Source organism: Oxyura jamaicensis, chromosome 2, assembly GCF_011077185.1.
Source record: "Oxyura jamaicensis isolate SHBP4307 breed ruddy duck chromosome 2, BPBGC_Ojam_1.0, whole genome shotgun sequence".
NCBI lineage: Eukaryota > Metazoa > Chordata > Aves > Anseriformes > Anatidae > Oxyura > Oxyura jamaicensis.
In genome coordinates, this window is record NC_048894.1 from 110,349,840 (window position 1) to 110,365,450 (window position 15,611).

Sequence of the window (15,611 nt, forward strand, 5' to 3'; positions counted from 1 at the left end):
TTGTAAGTATTAAAGTTGCTTTTATTAAAATAAACTCTTTATAAATACAATTATTACTGTGTATACAATTCACTTCACACAATGCAGTACTCAAAAGTGGTGGTATCTATTTAAAATACAATATTAGTTTAACTGCATCATTTGACATGCAGATACATTATTTTGCAGATCCAAAGAGGCATGCGTGACTTTGTTTTTCAAAGGACAGAGCGGTATTTACAAGCAAACATGATCCAAACCGCACATGCAGATTCAGGGTATGTAAACACTCGTACGCGAACTGCAAGTCGCACTTGGTCACCTCTACAAGAGATTATTTCTTCACAGAAAGGAGATCTACGAAAAAGAAGAAAAACAAGAGTAACAAATATCACAAAGAAGAAAAACAAGAGTAACAAATATCACTAAGCTATTATAAAAGTTTTCAGTTATACACATGCCATTATTTGAAACACGACTAACAAATAATGAGTGTCTGAGGTCTGCCAGTACAAATATTAATATTGTTTTATAGCGGAAGGTCTGTTGCCTTGGAGGAGATCAAGACCACTGCTGATCACTTAGCAAGAGCAGAGAAATTAAATGAATTGTATTACAGGGGTAAGGACGACACACTCCTCATTCTTTAATTTAACCCATCAGAAGTCTACCATCCTTGAACTCACCCATTTAACACAAAAGCTCTGCACCCCATGTCCAATTCATTAACGTGCTTAACACAATTATTCTTTATTCTTCCAGTTCTTATTTAAGGAAGTTGATTTCCTTTAAAATTCAGTATCAAAACAAACAACCCTGCAATTCATAATTATGTGTTCCTACTTAGTTTTAACATATATGTTGTAGTTAGTCTTACCGAAGACAAGTGGCAAATGCTCTCCTGGCATTTCTGTATACAAAATGGATAGGAAACCCTTTAAATGTGTGACCGTCAGGTACTGCTCTTCGTACAGCATCTTGAAACTCTTCGTTTCCAGCAGAAATACTCGTGGTACGTTCAAGCTCGTAGGCTGCTAACGCTGGTGACAACAGATAGGACAGATGGTCATCCCAAACAGTAGAAAGGCCAAGATCCTGCGAGGCAAGTCACAACATGATGACAACCATACAGAGAGAATATAAAGATATTTATCAGCTTGCATAACACACAGATTCAAATAAATTCATGACCAATCTTTAACTTGTAGTTCATGGAAGTGAATCCATGGAAGTGAAAGCAGTAAGGTGTAGGTACTGATTCACGCAGCAAACCAGAAGAATCAAACACCACCAATAAAACATCAAACACTTACCAAGAAATTAAATCAGACTCAACTAAAACAAGACCAGCAAAGAAAAGAAGAGAGATAACAGCTATCAGGAATTGAAAATATCATCTCCTTTATATCCAGCACAGGAAGAATCATTTCTGGTATATTATGTCACTTGGAAATCTTGATAAAGGACAAAACTAACTTCTAAAAATAACTGCTAATTTTGTAAAAGGGCTTGTAAAAGCACTCAGAGTAAGCCTGAAGACTGAAAGCCTGCTATTACCTAGAGAAGAGATATACATATAAAATAAAATATAAAAATGAATAAAAATGTGATGGATACGCTCAGCCCACTGACGAACAGGATTATTATCTTCTTAGCTCTTTTACAAACCACTCATAAGTAGTCTGCAGATGCCAGTAAGCCAAAAATCACAGGCCAGGAAAGAGAGGAAAGGGGGGAATAAGCCCACACGTGACTGCAGCACTGCCACTGCAAATGGCTGGTATGATGTCTAAACTAGCTCAGTACAGTCACCCCAGATGTTTTTTCAGGTAATTCAATTTTCACATATTGCATTTCAGCAAAAGGTGATAGAAAACACATTGAAAGGCACAACTATTTAAACCAACAAACAGCTATGCAAAACACAACATGCACCTTTGGTATTTCAGCAAATCGGTAACAGTTTTTAAACCAGGTTACCTTCCTGTGTTCCGAGACCAGTACTCTCAGCTGCAATTCTATCTCGTTGCTTGTTACTGCAGCATCTATTGGAGAAGCACACAGGGGAGGAAAAGGGGGAACTGAAGATGCTGCTCCAGGAGAACAGACAGATTTTATTGCTTCTTCACTCATGGGCTTCCATTTAGACTCGTCATGCAGGTCAAACACGCAGACCTCCACAGCATCAGTGGGCTGACAATTTCCAAAGAACTTGTGATGGTTGAAGACACAACCTATTGTGCGATAGGGATACAATGGCTTGGGTTGTTCAACTACCGGAGGGTCATCAGGGTTGATAGGCCTGTGGATATACCTGATCAAAAACAGTCAGTTTTTTTTATTAATGCACCTTATTTCACATCAAGGTAAAAACATGTAGATGGGACAGAAATAAGTCATTGCTCCTTTTTAAAATATAAGTCCAGTTTGTTAACAAAATTTCTCCCCCAAAATAGCATTCTAATAAAGAATAATAATTTATTCTAATAATTTATTCTAATATAGAAAAGTAATTACACATTTTTGGAGGTGTAGCATACAATGCAATAATACAGTACTTTTCTTCTTTATATGTAGGAAAATAAGCTGATTAATCAAGCAGATGCTGAATACCAATTAAATTTTGCAACGATAAAAACATGCCCATTGTGCTGGTTTTACTCAGGTGGGCGGCCGAGCTCCACCACAACCACTCTCTCACTCCCTCTCCTCAGAAAGGAACGGGAAGAAAATACAATGAAGGGGGCTCAAGGGTTGAGATAAGGACGAGGAGATCGCGCAGTAATTATCGTGATGGGCAAAAGACTCAGCATAGGGAGATAGTAAGATTTATTGCCTATTACTAACGAGCTAGAGAAGTGAGAAACAAAGGAAAGAAACCAAAAGCACCTTCCCCCCCCATCTACCCTCTTCCTCCTCCTCCCCCCGAGCAGTGCAGGGGAACAGGAGAATGGGGGTTATGGTCAGTCTATAGCAATTCTTCTCTGCTGCTCCTTCTTGGTCACTCTCGTCCCCTGTGCTGTGGGGTCCCTCCCACAGGATGCAGTCCTCACTGAACTAATCCGGCGTGGGCTTCCCAGAGGCAGCAGCTCTTCAAGAACTGCTCCAGATATGGGTCCGTACCACAGGGTCCATCCCTCGGGAGCAAACTGCTCCAACCTGGGTCCCCCACGGGCAGCAGCTCCTGCCAGGACACCTGTTCCTGTGTGGTCTCCTCTCCACGGGCTGCAGGTCCGGCCCGGAATCTGCTCTGGCAGGGGTCTTCCACAGGCTGCAGTCTCCGTTGGTGCACAGCCACCTGCTCCACTGTGGTCTCCTCCACGGGCTGCAGCGTGGAACCCTGCTCCACCATGGTACTCCATGGGCTGCAAGGTGACAGCCTGCTTCACCATGGTCCTCACCACAGGCTGCAGGGGACTTCTGCTCCGGCGCCTGAAGCACCTCTCCCCCTCCTTCTTCACTGACCTTGGCGCCTGCAAGGCTATTCCTCACTCGTCTCACTCTCCCAGCTGCTGTGTGGCGCAGCGTTTTTTCCCTGTCTTAAATCTGCTCTCACAGAGGCACCAAACAACATCGCTTATTGGCTCAGCTCTGGTCAGCAGTGGGGCCCTTACCAAACATGGGGCAGCTTCTAGATCCTTCTCACAGAAGACTCCCCTATGGCCCCCTGCTACCAAAACCTTGCCACGTAAACCCACTACACCCATACAGCTTCCACACTGTTCATCACATTTTGGGAAGTACAGCTTAAAATGCTAATCACAGCATACATATTCACTGGCAAAAAACATAATTGCTTATTTTCAACACTGGTTATTAATCAGCTCCTTTCACAAAGCCAAAAGTTTTACATTCAAGTCTATGGTTCCACTGCACTTCTACCAAAGCAACTTGGTTACAAAAATGATGTTTCCAAAAGTATTTGTTTCAAACAGAACTAAGAAGTATAATGGTATGGATTCCAGTGCTGAGTGTCATCTGTAAACAGGAAGTTCTTATCACTGAAGTTCGGAGCATATTTTTTTTCATTTTGATGTAAAAATTGGGACTGAGTACCACTCTATGCCCTTGAGCAACAGGACATGCAGAATGACAAAAAGGGAAAGAATTTTTAATAAACAGGTACCAGGATCTTTAGAATGCAGAAACAACACTGTGCCTTTCTGACATGACTCAAGTGAGAGAGGATTTCAGAGAACTCACACAGAGATTTCTGCAGGGGAACAAAGTAAAGCAACACTGATTTCACAGATGAACCAAGATTTAAAAAAGCACATAAGGGCTCCTAGACAATCATATCAGATTTCATCTCCTTCTTCATGAATGAAGACAATCAGCTGCCCTAAGACACAAAACAGCCACTATACTGTATTAAACTACTGAAAAGTGTATTACAAACTGATGAAATACTTCACCTCACACTGAACCAGTTACTCTTCAAACAGCAGCAGAACACAGAACACAAATTTGATGACAAAAGCCTCCTAGACACTTAAATACTTAGTTATACGACAAAATGTAGAGACTAAAAAAAAAAAAATCCAAAGAACTACACAGATCTCAATACACCTTGTTCAGTTTTCTTACATTCTTTTAACTCACCTATGCCCCGTTAAGCTCTCCCAAAAGGTAATTGTTCCATCGGTTCCACAAGTCATTACCCAAGTGTGGGGGACTCCTTTTGCTTTTGTTCCCACGCACACAAAGGCTTCCAATCCATATCCAAGAAGAAGGCTGCACAGAAGGTTAGCATGATCTTCACAGTCACCCTAGACAGTAAGCATTTGTAAGTTGGTTTGAGTATCAGGCACAGCTAAAAATACTGAAGAAAGAAAAACCAAGATATTTCTCCAATTGTTATTTAGTTAGTCACATTTTCCTTCTATTTACGTAAAACATGTATCAAAGAGTCAGGATTTTAAGTTTTTTTTTGTTTGTTTGTTTGTTTGTTTTTGTTTTGTTTTTTAAAGTCAGGCACTTCTAGGCACAGAGTAAAGCAAGTTGTATGCTGTGCTTTGGATACACTGCAAAATCACTACATAGCATCTTAAAGCTAGAATTTCTACATCTACAGTTTCTATACCTTCCTCATTCTTTTAGGCAAGATAAGCAAAGATGGCCAAAATCATGGACTAGTTTAATTCTGCTAACTGTATAATGTGAAAACTAACCAGTACAAACTATACTGAAATCTCCAGGCTAATTTTACAAAAAAATCCTGTTATCCCATACCAGTAGCCGGTTAGCTTCTTTGATAAGTAAAGAATTCTTTCTTGTGGTAAAGTTTTAGCTTTCTGTAACAGGATAAATCATTTTAAATAGTTTCACTGCAGACTATTTTTATTTTAGATTCAAGTACAGTGTATGACTAATACTGGAAAACATCTCTTATATGGATACGGTTCCTCATGCAACAAAGCCTTCATAACACAAAGCACAGCATTCATTACATAAATAGCACAATCTTCCCCTACCATGATATACAAAGCAAATATCTAAATAAGTAGATTTAAACCAAGTTTTTCTTGATCCTGTGTTAATTTAATAATGCGTCATGGTTTTGGCTGGGATAGAGTTAATTTTGTTCATAAAGGCTCACACAATGCTGTGTTTTGGACTTTTGATGACAATAGTGGCGATAACACATGGATGTTTTAGTTGCTGCAGAGCAGTGCTTGCACAGAGCCAAGGGCCTTCCTGCTTCTCAAGTCCTGCCTGTGATCGAGCTGGGGGTGCACCAGGAGCTGGGGGGGGACACAGCCAGGACAGCTGGCCCAGGGGATGTCCCACACCATGTGGAGTCATGCTCAGCAATAACAGCTGGGGTAAAGGAGGAAGAAGGGGGTACACTGGGAGCGATGGTGTTTGTCTTCCCAAGAAATCATTATGCGTGATGAACCCTGCTTGGCTGGGAGTGGCTGAACACCTGCCTGCTGATGGGAAGCAGTCAACAAACTCCGTGCTGCTTTGCTTGTGCCATGCAGCATTTGCTTTACTTATTAAGCTGCCTTTACCTTGACCCACGAGTTCTTTCTTACCTTTCCAATTCTCTCTCCTATCCCACTTGGGGAGAGTGGGTGAGAAGCTGTGTGCTGCTTAGCTCGCTACCAGGGTTAAAACACAATATAATGCCACGCTGTTTTTCATAAGAAAAGTAATAATGGTCCACCTGGTGTCTCAGGAGCTAAGTTCAGCTACTTTCTGCATAGCTTTCCCCTACACTGCCTTGGAGAAAACCCTTTCTCTGTACCTCCAACCGTAACAGTCCTCAAACTCAAAGTCACTATCATCACTTCCATCTGAAAGTGAGTGGGTAGCTCAGAGCTTGCCTTTACATGGCTGGTACCTATGTGTGTACAGTGTTATAGTCACAGGATGGTTTGGGTTGGAAGTGACCTTAAAGATCACCTGCTTCCAGCCCCCCTGCCATGGGCAGGGACACCTCCCACCAGGACAGGTTGCCCAAAGCCCCATCCAGCCTGGCCTTGAACACCTCCAGGGATGGGGAGTCCACAGCTTCTCTGGGCAACCTGTGCCAGTGCCTCACCACTCTTTGAGGGAAGAATTTCTTCCAAATATCTTACATAAAACTATATTCAGAGACAATAGCTAATGACTTTTCTTTGTGGTCTTTGAGACTGGTCTAAAAAAAGGAGATATAGCTCCTGCTGCCAAGAACAGCAGAACTTTTTAATTATAAACACATCAGTGAGACAGTTTTTGAATGCTGAAGTATCTCAGTGCTGATGAAAAGCAGTGATCACTCCAAAGAGCTATTAAAAGGGAGTGGTATTACTTGTATTGATACCTGAGAATTATAATCCAGAATGAGTTACAATGTATTTCATTTATTATAGTATGTGATACAAACATTCGACTGAGCAGAAACTTTAAGTGAAAAACTTTGTCTTGCGAAGACTGAATACAAAGACTTACTGTCAATATGTTTTAGAACATTTGGTGTATATATATTTATGTTTTAGCACATCTATATACAAAACACGTTTTTCGAAATGGATTTTTGCAGTAATTCTAGGCTAATCTGGAAAGAAAACTAGTGGCCTACGCACTAGTATTAATTCACTGCATAACCATATAGGATCTTAGAAAAGCCAGTGTAGCAACCTCATTGTCCAACAGACTTGAAAAATGTATTGGGAAATGGACCCCAACAATAGCAGTAGAGAAAGCAAGCCTGTTCCAGAGCCTGCTCATCTACTACTTAACACCAGAGTCTCTTTAAAAATATCTTAAATAAGCTATCTGCAACAGAGAATTCTCTGAAATAGACTGAATCCACCTTTCACCGTCTGTTTTAAATGACTAACTTCAGTTAGAACATACCAATGATAATGTGTCATACACAGACTATTTGCACATACCTTGTTTCTACATATGAAAGCAAGAAGGGTGCACCACTGTTCCTGTTTGCCACCACCTCCTCCAATGACAGGAGCTCTTTCATAACCCAGGACACTGACAAACCGCGCTGCTTGCCTAGGTGTGTCTAGCAAGCGGCCTGCTCGAAGCGGTCTGATATACGAACACACTGGACGGTTTACTCCATTTTCATCCTTAACGTATAAAAACAAACAGCACTGTTAAAACTTCCTGAAGTGCCTCCTGTTTCTCTTCACGGAAGTGACACCTCCCATTCTGGCTGTACCAGGTGTGTTCAGCAGCAGCATCACCTTCCAAACAAGGGTGTGGTGTTTGGCCCCACCAGCGGCCGTGAGCCCCCACCCAGTCGCTCCCTCGTTCCCCTGCAACAGGGCTGGGGAAGAGACGGGGAAGGGTGCAAGCGAGAAAAACTCATGGGGGAATAGTAGGAAAAAGGGGAGGGGCGCAAGTGATGTAAATATAAATATAGTGATGTAAATATATATTGGCAGCAATGCAAATATCACAAAAGATAGATCTTAGACCATCTTTTTTTGCCATGGAATTTATTCTCTCCCAAATAATTGTAATTGAAAAATACTGAGACAGAAAAATTCTTCTAGAATTAAGACACAAGACCATTAATGCAATTAAATCAGAGAGACATTACAGCTAGGTTTTTCTACTGGCTCTGTCACTGGTAGGATATTCTAGGCAATGAAAAGGAATAATTCATGCTCCATCTGCTGTCAATTTCCACATTGTCACCAAGCAAAAAAAAAAGCATGTAATATATGCTTCTGCATTACATGTAAAAAGTGGGCAATAACTGAGTTATCACACAATTGTGTGAATCTCACTTGTGTTCCCACTGTTACTTGGAGACTGGCTGGTCATCAGTTTCCTGGTAGGAGGTGGTGATTGCCCTTGCATCATCTTTCCCTCCCCATTTCTTTCATTTATTGTTTTTACTGACTTAAAGACTCATTGTCTTTATTGTCTTAAGCCTTTGACATTTGTGGTTATTCAGGAAAAGACTAAAGAGGCTTTATTACCTCCTAGTCGGCGTGCCAGGAGAACCCTTTGTTTCTGCATAATGGTATTAAGCTCCAGTAAGTTTAAGCTCCACAAGTTTAATCCTTAAAATTTCATTTTCAGCATGCTAAACCACATGTAGCCCTGACTGGAACATGACCACGTCATAAATCTATACAGATACTACATACCTAAACTTTAAAAATGTAAGAATAAAAAGACAAAGAACAGATAAGCGTATTTGTAAAGTTTACAAACCTGTGCAAAAATCTTTACTAGCCTTGTGTTGTGCGTAGGCCTGATCTGTAGGTATTCTCTCCACCACTGTTTAGCATATACAAGAAACAATCGTTCTTTTTCTGCTGTCTTCTGACGTTCCAAAGTAAACTGCAGGTAAGAAAATAATAACAAATGACACATATACTAATTTCAAACAAGAACAAAAATAATCGATAAGTGTATTAACACCAACTCCTGTCTTATGTAAAATACAGCTTAAAAATACATGGCATGCCACACCAATGCAAAAGACTAGTATTTTTAAATGAAAATCCAATGAGTGAAAACCTCAATTTACATTTCTTTTTTGTAGGCTCAAGCTTGACTGAAGTTATGTTCATCTTCAGTGATGCATGTCTGTACAGAAGGATTACTCAGCTTGTGAAGCATGGAATAATATCTGCATGTGCCTTCAGGCCACAATTTACTGGCTTTTCAAGCAGAATAGCTGACTGTTGAAATTATTTTTTTCAAATTGAAAAAGAGAGCAAGGAAACATATACTATCTGAAGAAACTTAAGTATTCCATACTCATTTCTCTTCTTGAAGCTTTGATACAGGTAATTAGAAAAAACTGTATTTCAAATAAAGTAATGATCAGTATAAACAAAATAGTTTAAAAAAGGCAAATTGTGGAAAAAATACTATTGAACATTCAAAAATCCACAGCCCCCAACAACCACATGATTAATTTTATACTGAGCTTTTTTTCCCCCCATAAAAGAATAGGTCAGTCCTCCCAAAAATTACTTACCTGAGTGTTAGTTATTTCTGGAGACAGCGTCTTACTAAGTTGTGGATACATTTCAAGTCTGATGTTCAAAACACCAACAGAAACCTTTGATTCTGTACCTTCGAACCAAAATACATTTCAATCAGTCCCTTCAAATTCCTTTTACTCAGACACATCAGTGAGGCAGGAAGAAATAATTGTTTTAATTATACAAACACAAAATCAACTAAACTTATTTAAATACATAAAACATAAGCATCTTCTTTTATAGTTTAAACTCAAAAAAGACTGAAAGAAAGGGTTACATGGCCAAAGAAGCAGACACCTAGATCTGAGGTAATTATCCGTGGCTCTCTTTGCAGCCAATATCGGGACATACAAAGTGATGAATGGTATTCTGTATACCATAAGAATAAGGCATCTATTTTGAGGCATCTAAAATTGATTAGAAGAGCCACACTGTAAAAGTGCCTATTCCTACTGACAACACAGGTAGCATGGTTTATTATGAAGGACCTAGAATGCCATACAAATAATCATGTTCAAAATAATAATGCATAACACTTAAAGTTTTGGACTCCATAAATACCGAGAAGAAATAAATTACGAGAGAGATACAGAATTACATTCAGTATGAGCAACAGAAACCTCACGTAGTGGTTTGTCTATGTATCTGAGTTGGTGGCATGCTTTGATGTTCTTGATGAATTTTGTAGAATGACTAGACTTTAGAAGAGGATAAAAAGCACTTGATAAACTGGATTTGTACTTTATTACTTAGGAAAATAATTAATGAGAAGTAGATTAGAATTCCTCCCATCACCCATGCAAGAAACAAACAAGTTATTTTCATACATTTCAAAGGTTATTTGTTATAAATTAAAAAACTGTCTACCTGAGTGTCTATCCAAACCCATATTGCTTAGTAAAGTTTGCATTTTCAGAATAAAATAATGCTAATGAACATATCAGTAAACAAACATAAATAGATATATGCTCACTGGATAGACCTGTGCACTAAGTCGTCCAAAAAGCAGGCAAAAGTGGTAAGAGTTAAGCATGACTTACACAGTATATCCTATTTTCAAAATATTTTGAAGATATAGTTTACCTTCTTGCAACTAACAAGAGCCTAGCTTAACTAACAAGTAGAGAAGCTGTGATAACTCAAATGACTCAGCTATAACTTGACCAAATTCTGGGATAACTAGCGTAGGAAGTCATGATACAGAATCACAGAATCACAGAATAGTCTAGGTTGGAAGAGACCTCCAAGATCACCGAGTCCAACCTCTGACCTAACGCTAACAAATCTTCCACTAAACCATATCCCTAAGCTCTACATCTAAACGTCTTTTAAAGACCTCCAGGGATGGTGACTCCACCACTTCCCTGGGCAGCCCATTCCAGTGACTAACAACCCGTTCAGTAAAGAAGTTCTTCCTAATATCCCGCCTAAACCTCCCCTGGCGCAACTTCAGCCCATTTCCCCTCGTCCTGTCACCAGGCACGTGGGAGAATAGACCAACCCCCACCTCGCTACAGCCTCCCTTCAGGTACCCCTAGAGTGCAATAAGGTCACCCCTGAGCCTCCTCTTCTCCAGGCTGAACAAGCCCAGCTCCCTCAGCCGCTCCTCGTAAGACTTGTTCTCCAGGCCCCTCACCAGCTTCGTAGCCCTTCTCTGGACTCGCTCGAGCACCTACATGTCCTTCTTGTAGCGAGGGGCCCAAAACTGAACTGAACTGTACTCGAGGTGCGGCCTCACCAGAGCCGAGTACAGGGGGACGATCACTTCCCTGGACCTGCTGGCCACGCTGTTTCTAATGCAAGCCGGGATGCTGCTGGCCTTCTTGGCTGCCTGAGCACACTGCTGGCTCATATTCAGCCGACTGTCAACCATCACTCCCAGGTCCTTCTCTGCCTGGCAGCTTTCTAACCACACATCTCCCAGCCTGTAGCTCTGTTTGGGGTTGTTGTGCCCCAGGTGCAGGACCCGGCACTTGGCCTTGTTGAACTTCATACCGTTGGCCTCGGCCCATCGGTCCAGCCTCTCCAGATCCTCCTGCAGAGCCTTCCTACCCTCGAGCAGATCAACACACGCACCTAACTTGGTGTCGGCTGCAAACTTGCTGAGGGAGCACTCGATCCCCTCGTCCAGATCATCGATGAAGATGTTAAAGAGGACTGGCCCCAGCACCGAGCCCTGGGGGACTCCACTAGTGACCAGCCTCCAACTGGATTTGACTCCATTCACCACAACTCTCTGGGCCCGGCCATCCAGCCAGCTCTTAACCCAACAAAGTGTACGCCAGTCCAAGCCAAGAGCAGCCAGTTTCTTGAGGAGAATGCTGTGGGAAATGGTGTCAAAAGCCTTGCTGAAGTCAAGGTAGACCACGTCCACGGCCTTTCCCTCATCCACTAAGCGGATACATCAAGTCTTGGATTTAGCCTTTATCCATTAAATCGTATTATCCTAAATAATTAGGATGAAATACCTGAAACAGGGAGTGGTGACAAGTGACAGATGTGTATACAGATAGCTAAGCACCAAAACAAGGCTGTTTATCCCTTCTATCAGAAAAGTCCTTCCAGCTATGTGACTACAAGGCAGCACAGCAGAGATTACTTTCTCTAGCAATTGCTAGTTTGCCAAGAAAGGGACATAAGCTAGACTTTACTCCTCGGTGTGTTGGCCTGACAGATTCCTGGAGATGCAATGGTTGATTTATGTTTGTTTTGATAATTTACCCAGATTCTGCAGAAAACCAATAGTGGGAATTGCCAAATACGGGGGCCATGATTACACAGGACCTGGAACACTCATTTTTAATGTTTTCATAACACAGGAATCTGACCATTAGTCTCCCACATAAACATTTCCTAAGGATACGTTACAGTAATTTTCCAGTTGAACTAAGATTAAACTACATCATAAATACTGCTTTAAACCCATAGGCAAATTTAGTACATGACATTTTAAGTCATCGACACGTGCTTATTATTTCTTCTTACCTACACCCAGGAGTTCAACAGCAATGTTTGTTATGCCGTTCTCTGCAGCTAGGACAGATCGCCACTCCAAGAAATAGGATGCTACCAGGGTTGTCTCACCAAATGTGTCTGTTTTGATCAGAACCATGTGCACTGGATCACATATAGATAACATGGTGGTTGCATCCACCATTTTACTTCCATCACCTGCCATTATTAAACCAAGATAAAACAGCCAGCATGTTATTATCCCAAGTCCTCCTTAAAATTAAGAGAAAGGTAACACGTTAACATAGCATTTTAAGAAAATCTTGCGTCTAGAAGCATAAACAACAATCCTATCTTAAATCAAACTCAGATTAGGACAGAGCTACGGAAAGATTGCAGTCGATTTTGAGAGGGCGTAAGAAGATTACTACATTTGACTACCCTAATGGTTCAACTGTACAACAAATGAAAAATAGGATTAACATTTAAGAAAATAAAGAATACTGTTTTTAAAGTACCACTAAGCAAAAGCAATTGCAAACACTCTTAAAAACTTCAGTTTATTGAAGTCTATCTATTCAAGTCTATCTGTAGTTGGATATGACCCAATGCTGTAAATCACTTTCTGAGCAGCAGAAATAAAAAAAAAAAGCCTGATTTTCCCTGAATTTGTGGTATATTCACTCCATCCCCCATGTCCAGCTGCATAAACTCAAGCTTTTTCTCCCTGCTCCCTGATATTCCATGAGCCACCCTGAATTTCTATAGGATTCAGACACCATCAGCATGACCTTCCCACCACCTTGAATCTTCCCTAGTTATTCCCGAAGCCTTCCCTTAACTTTTAACTCCTACCACATTTCCTGGCTACCAACAACACAGGTAATGCAGGCTGCAGATGACTGCCTATTCTGCACGTATCTGCTGCCCGGTAGGCAAACTGAATACACAATGAAGTTTTTCCTTCCATACAGTGACAAATGTACATCTCTCTTCACAGAAGGGTTGAAGTTGGAAGGGACCTCTGGAGGTCATCTCGTCCAACTCCTCTGCTGAAGCAGGGCCACCTAGAGCAGGTTGCCCAGGACCACGTCCAGGAGGCTTCTGAAGTATCTCCAGTGAGATACTGCCCCTTCTTCACTTGTCAGCACAAAGCTCATGAGAATCACAGCCATCTTAGCATCTCTTACCATCCTTAAGATTACTATCTCACTGTCAATTCTGGATAAGGTAACTTTTAAATTAGACCAACCGTAGAGTGGAAATGAAGTAAGGATAGAGAACGATCTAGAAAGGGCAAAACCTAATACAGTTATCAATTTTCCTAGGAAAACATGATTAAAAAATAGGGAAAAAAAAAACACCAAATAATATCAAATATATTTCAGAATAACTATAAAGCCAGAGGAGGGAAGAAAACACCACAGTACTAGCTCCTTACCTAGACTATCCTTGTGTACTTCAAGTAAAAAACCATCATTGAAGTCTGGCTCACAGGCACAGGGAACGGGTTTAGAACGGAAGCGTTGATTTCGGAAATGTAAACACAGAGTGAAAGTAGAACAGATTTGGCCAGGTAGAGGATCTGGTTCCTGAAGATGTTCCAGAAAAGCTTTTCCACCCAGAACCTGAAGGTAAAGATACCTTCGTGTTGGGTCAATGTTAGCTGTAAAGCGTAGCAACAAAAATGAAGAGACTACAAAAACAGGTCTTAGGAAGCACATTAAATATCAGCTACCTAACATGAGAACAGAAACGTTAAGTTTTTTTGCAAACAAGTCCTTAGAAGAAAGTGATTTTAAAATACATAGAACCTATCTTAATGCAAAATAAGTGAAACTCTTACAAGTCAAGCCTTAAGAAACATTAGTATCTGCAGCTTACATGAACTGGTATCTTTTAGAAAAGCAGGAAAGACAATTATTTCTCCACAGTTTGGAGGCTTTAAATGAATCCAGTCCATACTGGATTACTAATTCCAAATTCAATAATCATACACTTCAGATTTCTTTCTAGAATATGATCCAAAAAAAAAAAAAAAAAGAATAAACAAGTGACATACTTTTTTTCAGTACTGGTGGTTCTCCAGCAGCAAAATGCGTTGATGGTTTTGAAGCAGAAGTCCTCTCCTTTTCATTCACATCCTGGAATCACAATTAAGCCACTTTAAGGTGCCAAGTGAGGCAACAGCCCTCTTCCCAGTCTTCTAAAATTTAGAGAATCCTCTGTTTCAAATGAACATCATTCCTTGTGTATGCTCCCTTCTAGTATGTGAGACTTAAAAATGAACAAATACTTTCAATATAATAACATAATTACATCTGCTTTAGTACACACATGTTGTTCTGCTCTCAAAACGTCACAAATCACTAAATCCTTAGGAACATTTAGAAGTAAATTCCAGCATCTAAAGGGGGCCTACAGGAAAGATGGAGGGAGTCTTTGTCAAGGAGCAAAGGGATTGGACAAAGGGGAACAGCTTTAAGCTAAGAGAGATCTAGATAAGACATTTGGAATATATTCACTCAGAGGGTGGTGAGGCCCTGGCACAGGCTGCCCAGAGAAGCTGCGGATGCCCCAATCCTGGAGGTGCTCAAGGCCAGTTTGGATGGGGCTGTGAGCAACCTGGTCTGGTGGGAGGTGTCCCTGCCCGTGGCTGGGAGGATGGAATCTGGTGATCTTTAAGGTTCCTTCCTACCCAAACCATTCTGTGATTCTATGATTCTAGTGAGTTATAACTTCGTCAACACACCACAACAGTGAGAAGAATAAGCAAAAATTGTATCCCTCCTCAACAGCTACTTACAGTTACAAATTTAAGTTCTTTCATAACATCATCAACAATTCCTCGTTGTCTTAAGGCTTTTATCAGATCTTCTGTGGACAACTGTTGATGCTCAGGTGCCAGCTCCTCACGTATAGTCTCTGCAAGAACTTCTCTGATCCTGCCGTGGACATCCATCTGAAAGAAAATTCACGACATACAACAACTACAAGCCCTTTATAGCAGTTATGACTAAAAAGGCACTCTGTAAGACCACAGGAACGTTGAAATAACTACTCCAAGAAGATTACTCATTTTTACACACAGTTAAGTCTTTTAATTTAGTAGGAACTAGTCAGAGAAATCACACTATCTCACCAAAGCAGCTCTAACGAATTAAAAAAATCAAGAACATAGCAAAACTTAGCATCTCTGCTGCTTTTGACAGCTTCCTTAAGCTT

General features: G+C 40.8%; 1 protein-coding gene and 1 long non-coding RNA gene across 4 annotated transcripts in view; one reads left to right on the forward strand and one right to left on the reverse strand.

The window, feature by feature from the left end:
• Nucleotides 1-15,611, reverse strand: part of CEP76 (centrosomal protein 76) — a 15,958-nt gene continuing 347 nt past the window's right edge. The window contains exons 1-12 of one of the 3 annotated variants that reach the window (XM_035316889.1): nt 15,397-15,415; nt 15,193-15,348; nt 14,449-14,530; nt 13,828-14,052; nt 12,420-12,605; nt 9,428-9,525; nt 8,653-8,781; nt 7,362-7,553; nt 4,582-4,748; nt 1,960-2,293; nt 857-1,074; nt 1-336 (exon numbers count right to left, since the gene is read on the reverse strand). In XM_035316889.1, the coding sequence (XP_035172780.1) occupies nt 198-336; nt 857-1,074; nt 1,960-2,293; nt 4,582-4,748; nt 7,362-7,553; nt 8,653-8,781; nt 9,428-9,525; nt 12,420-12,605; nt 13,828-14,052; nt 14,449-14,530; nt 15,193-15,348 (1,926 nt within the window). In that variant the 5' untranslated portion in view covers nt 15,397-15,415 and the 3' untranslated portion in view covers nt 1-197. Of the gene's footprint in view, nt 337-856; nt 1,075-1,959; nt 2,294-4,581; nt 4,749-7,361; nt 7,554-8,652; nt 8,782-9,427; nt 9,526-12,419; nt 12,606-13,827; nt 14,053-14,448; nt 14,531-15,192; nt 15,349-15,396; nt 15,416-15,611 lie in introns of those variants that run through there. The other 2 variants (XM_035316888.1, XM_035316890.1) reach the window with 2 other exon arrangements.
• On the forward strand, nt 4,729-5,195 carry LOC118161482. Its single transcript, XR_004748055.1, has 2 exons — nt 4,729-4,869; nt 5,080-5,195. It is a non-coding gene; the product is annotated as an uncharacterized LOC118161482 (long non-coding RNA).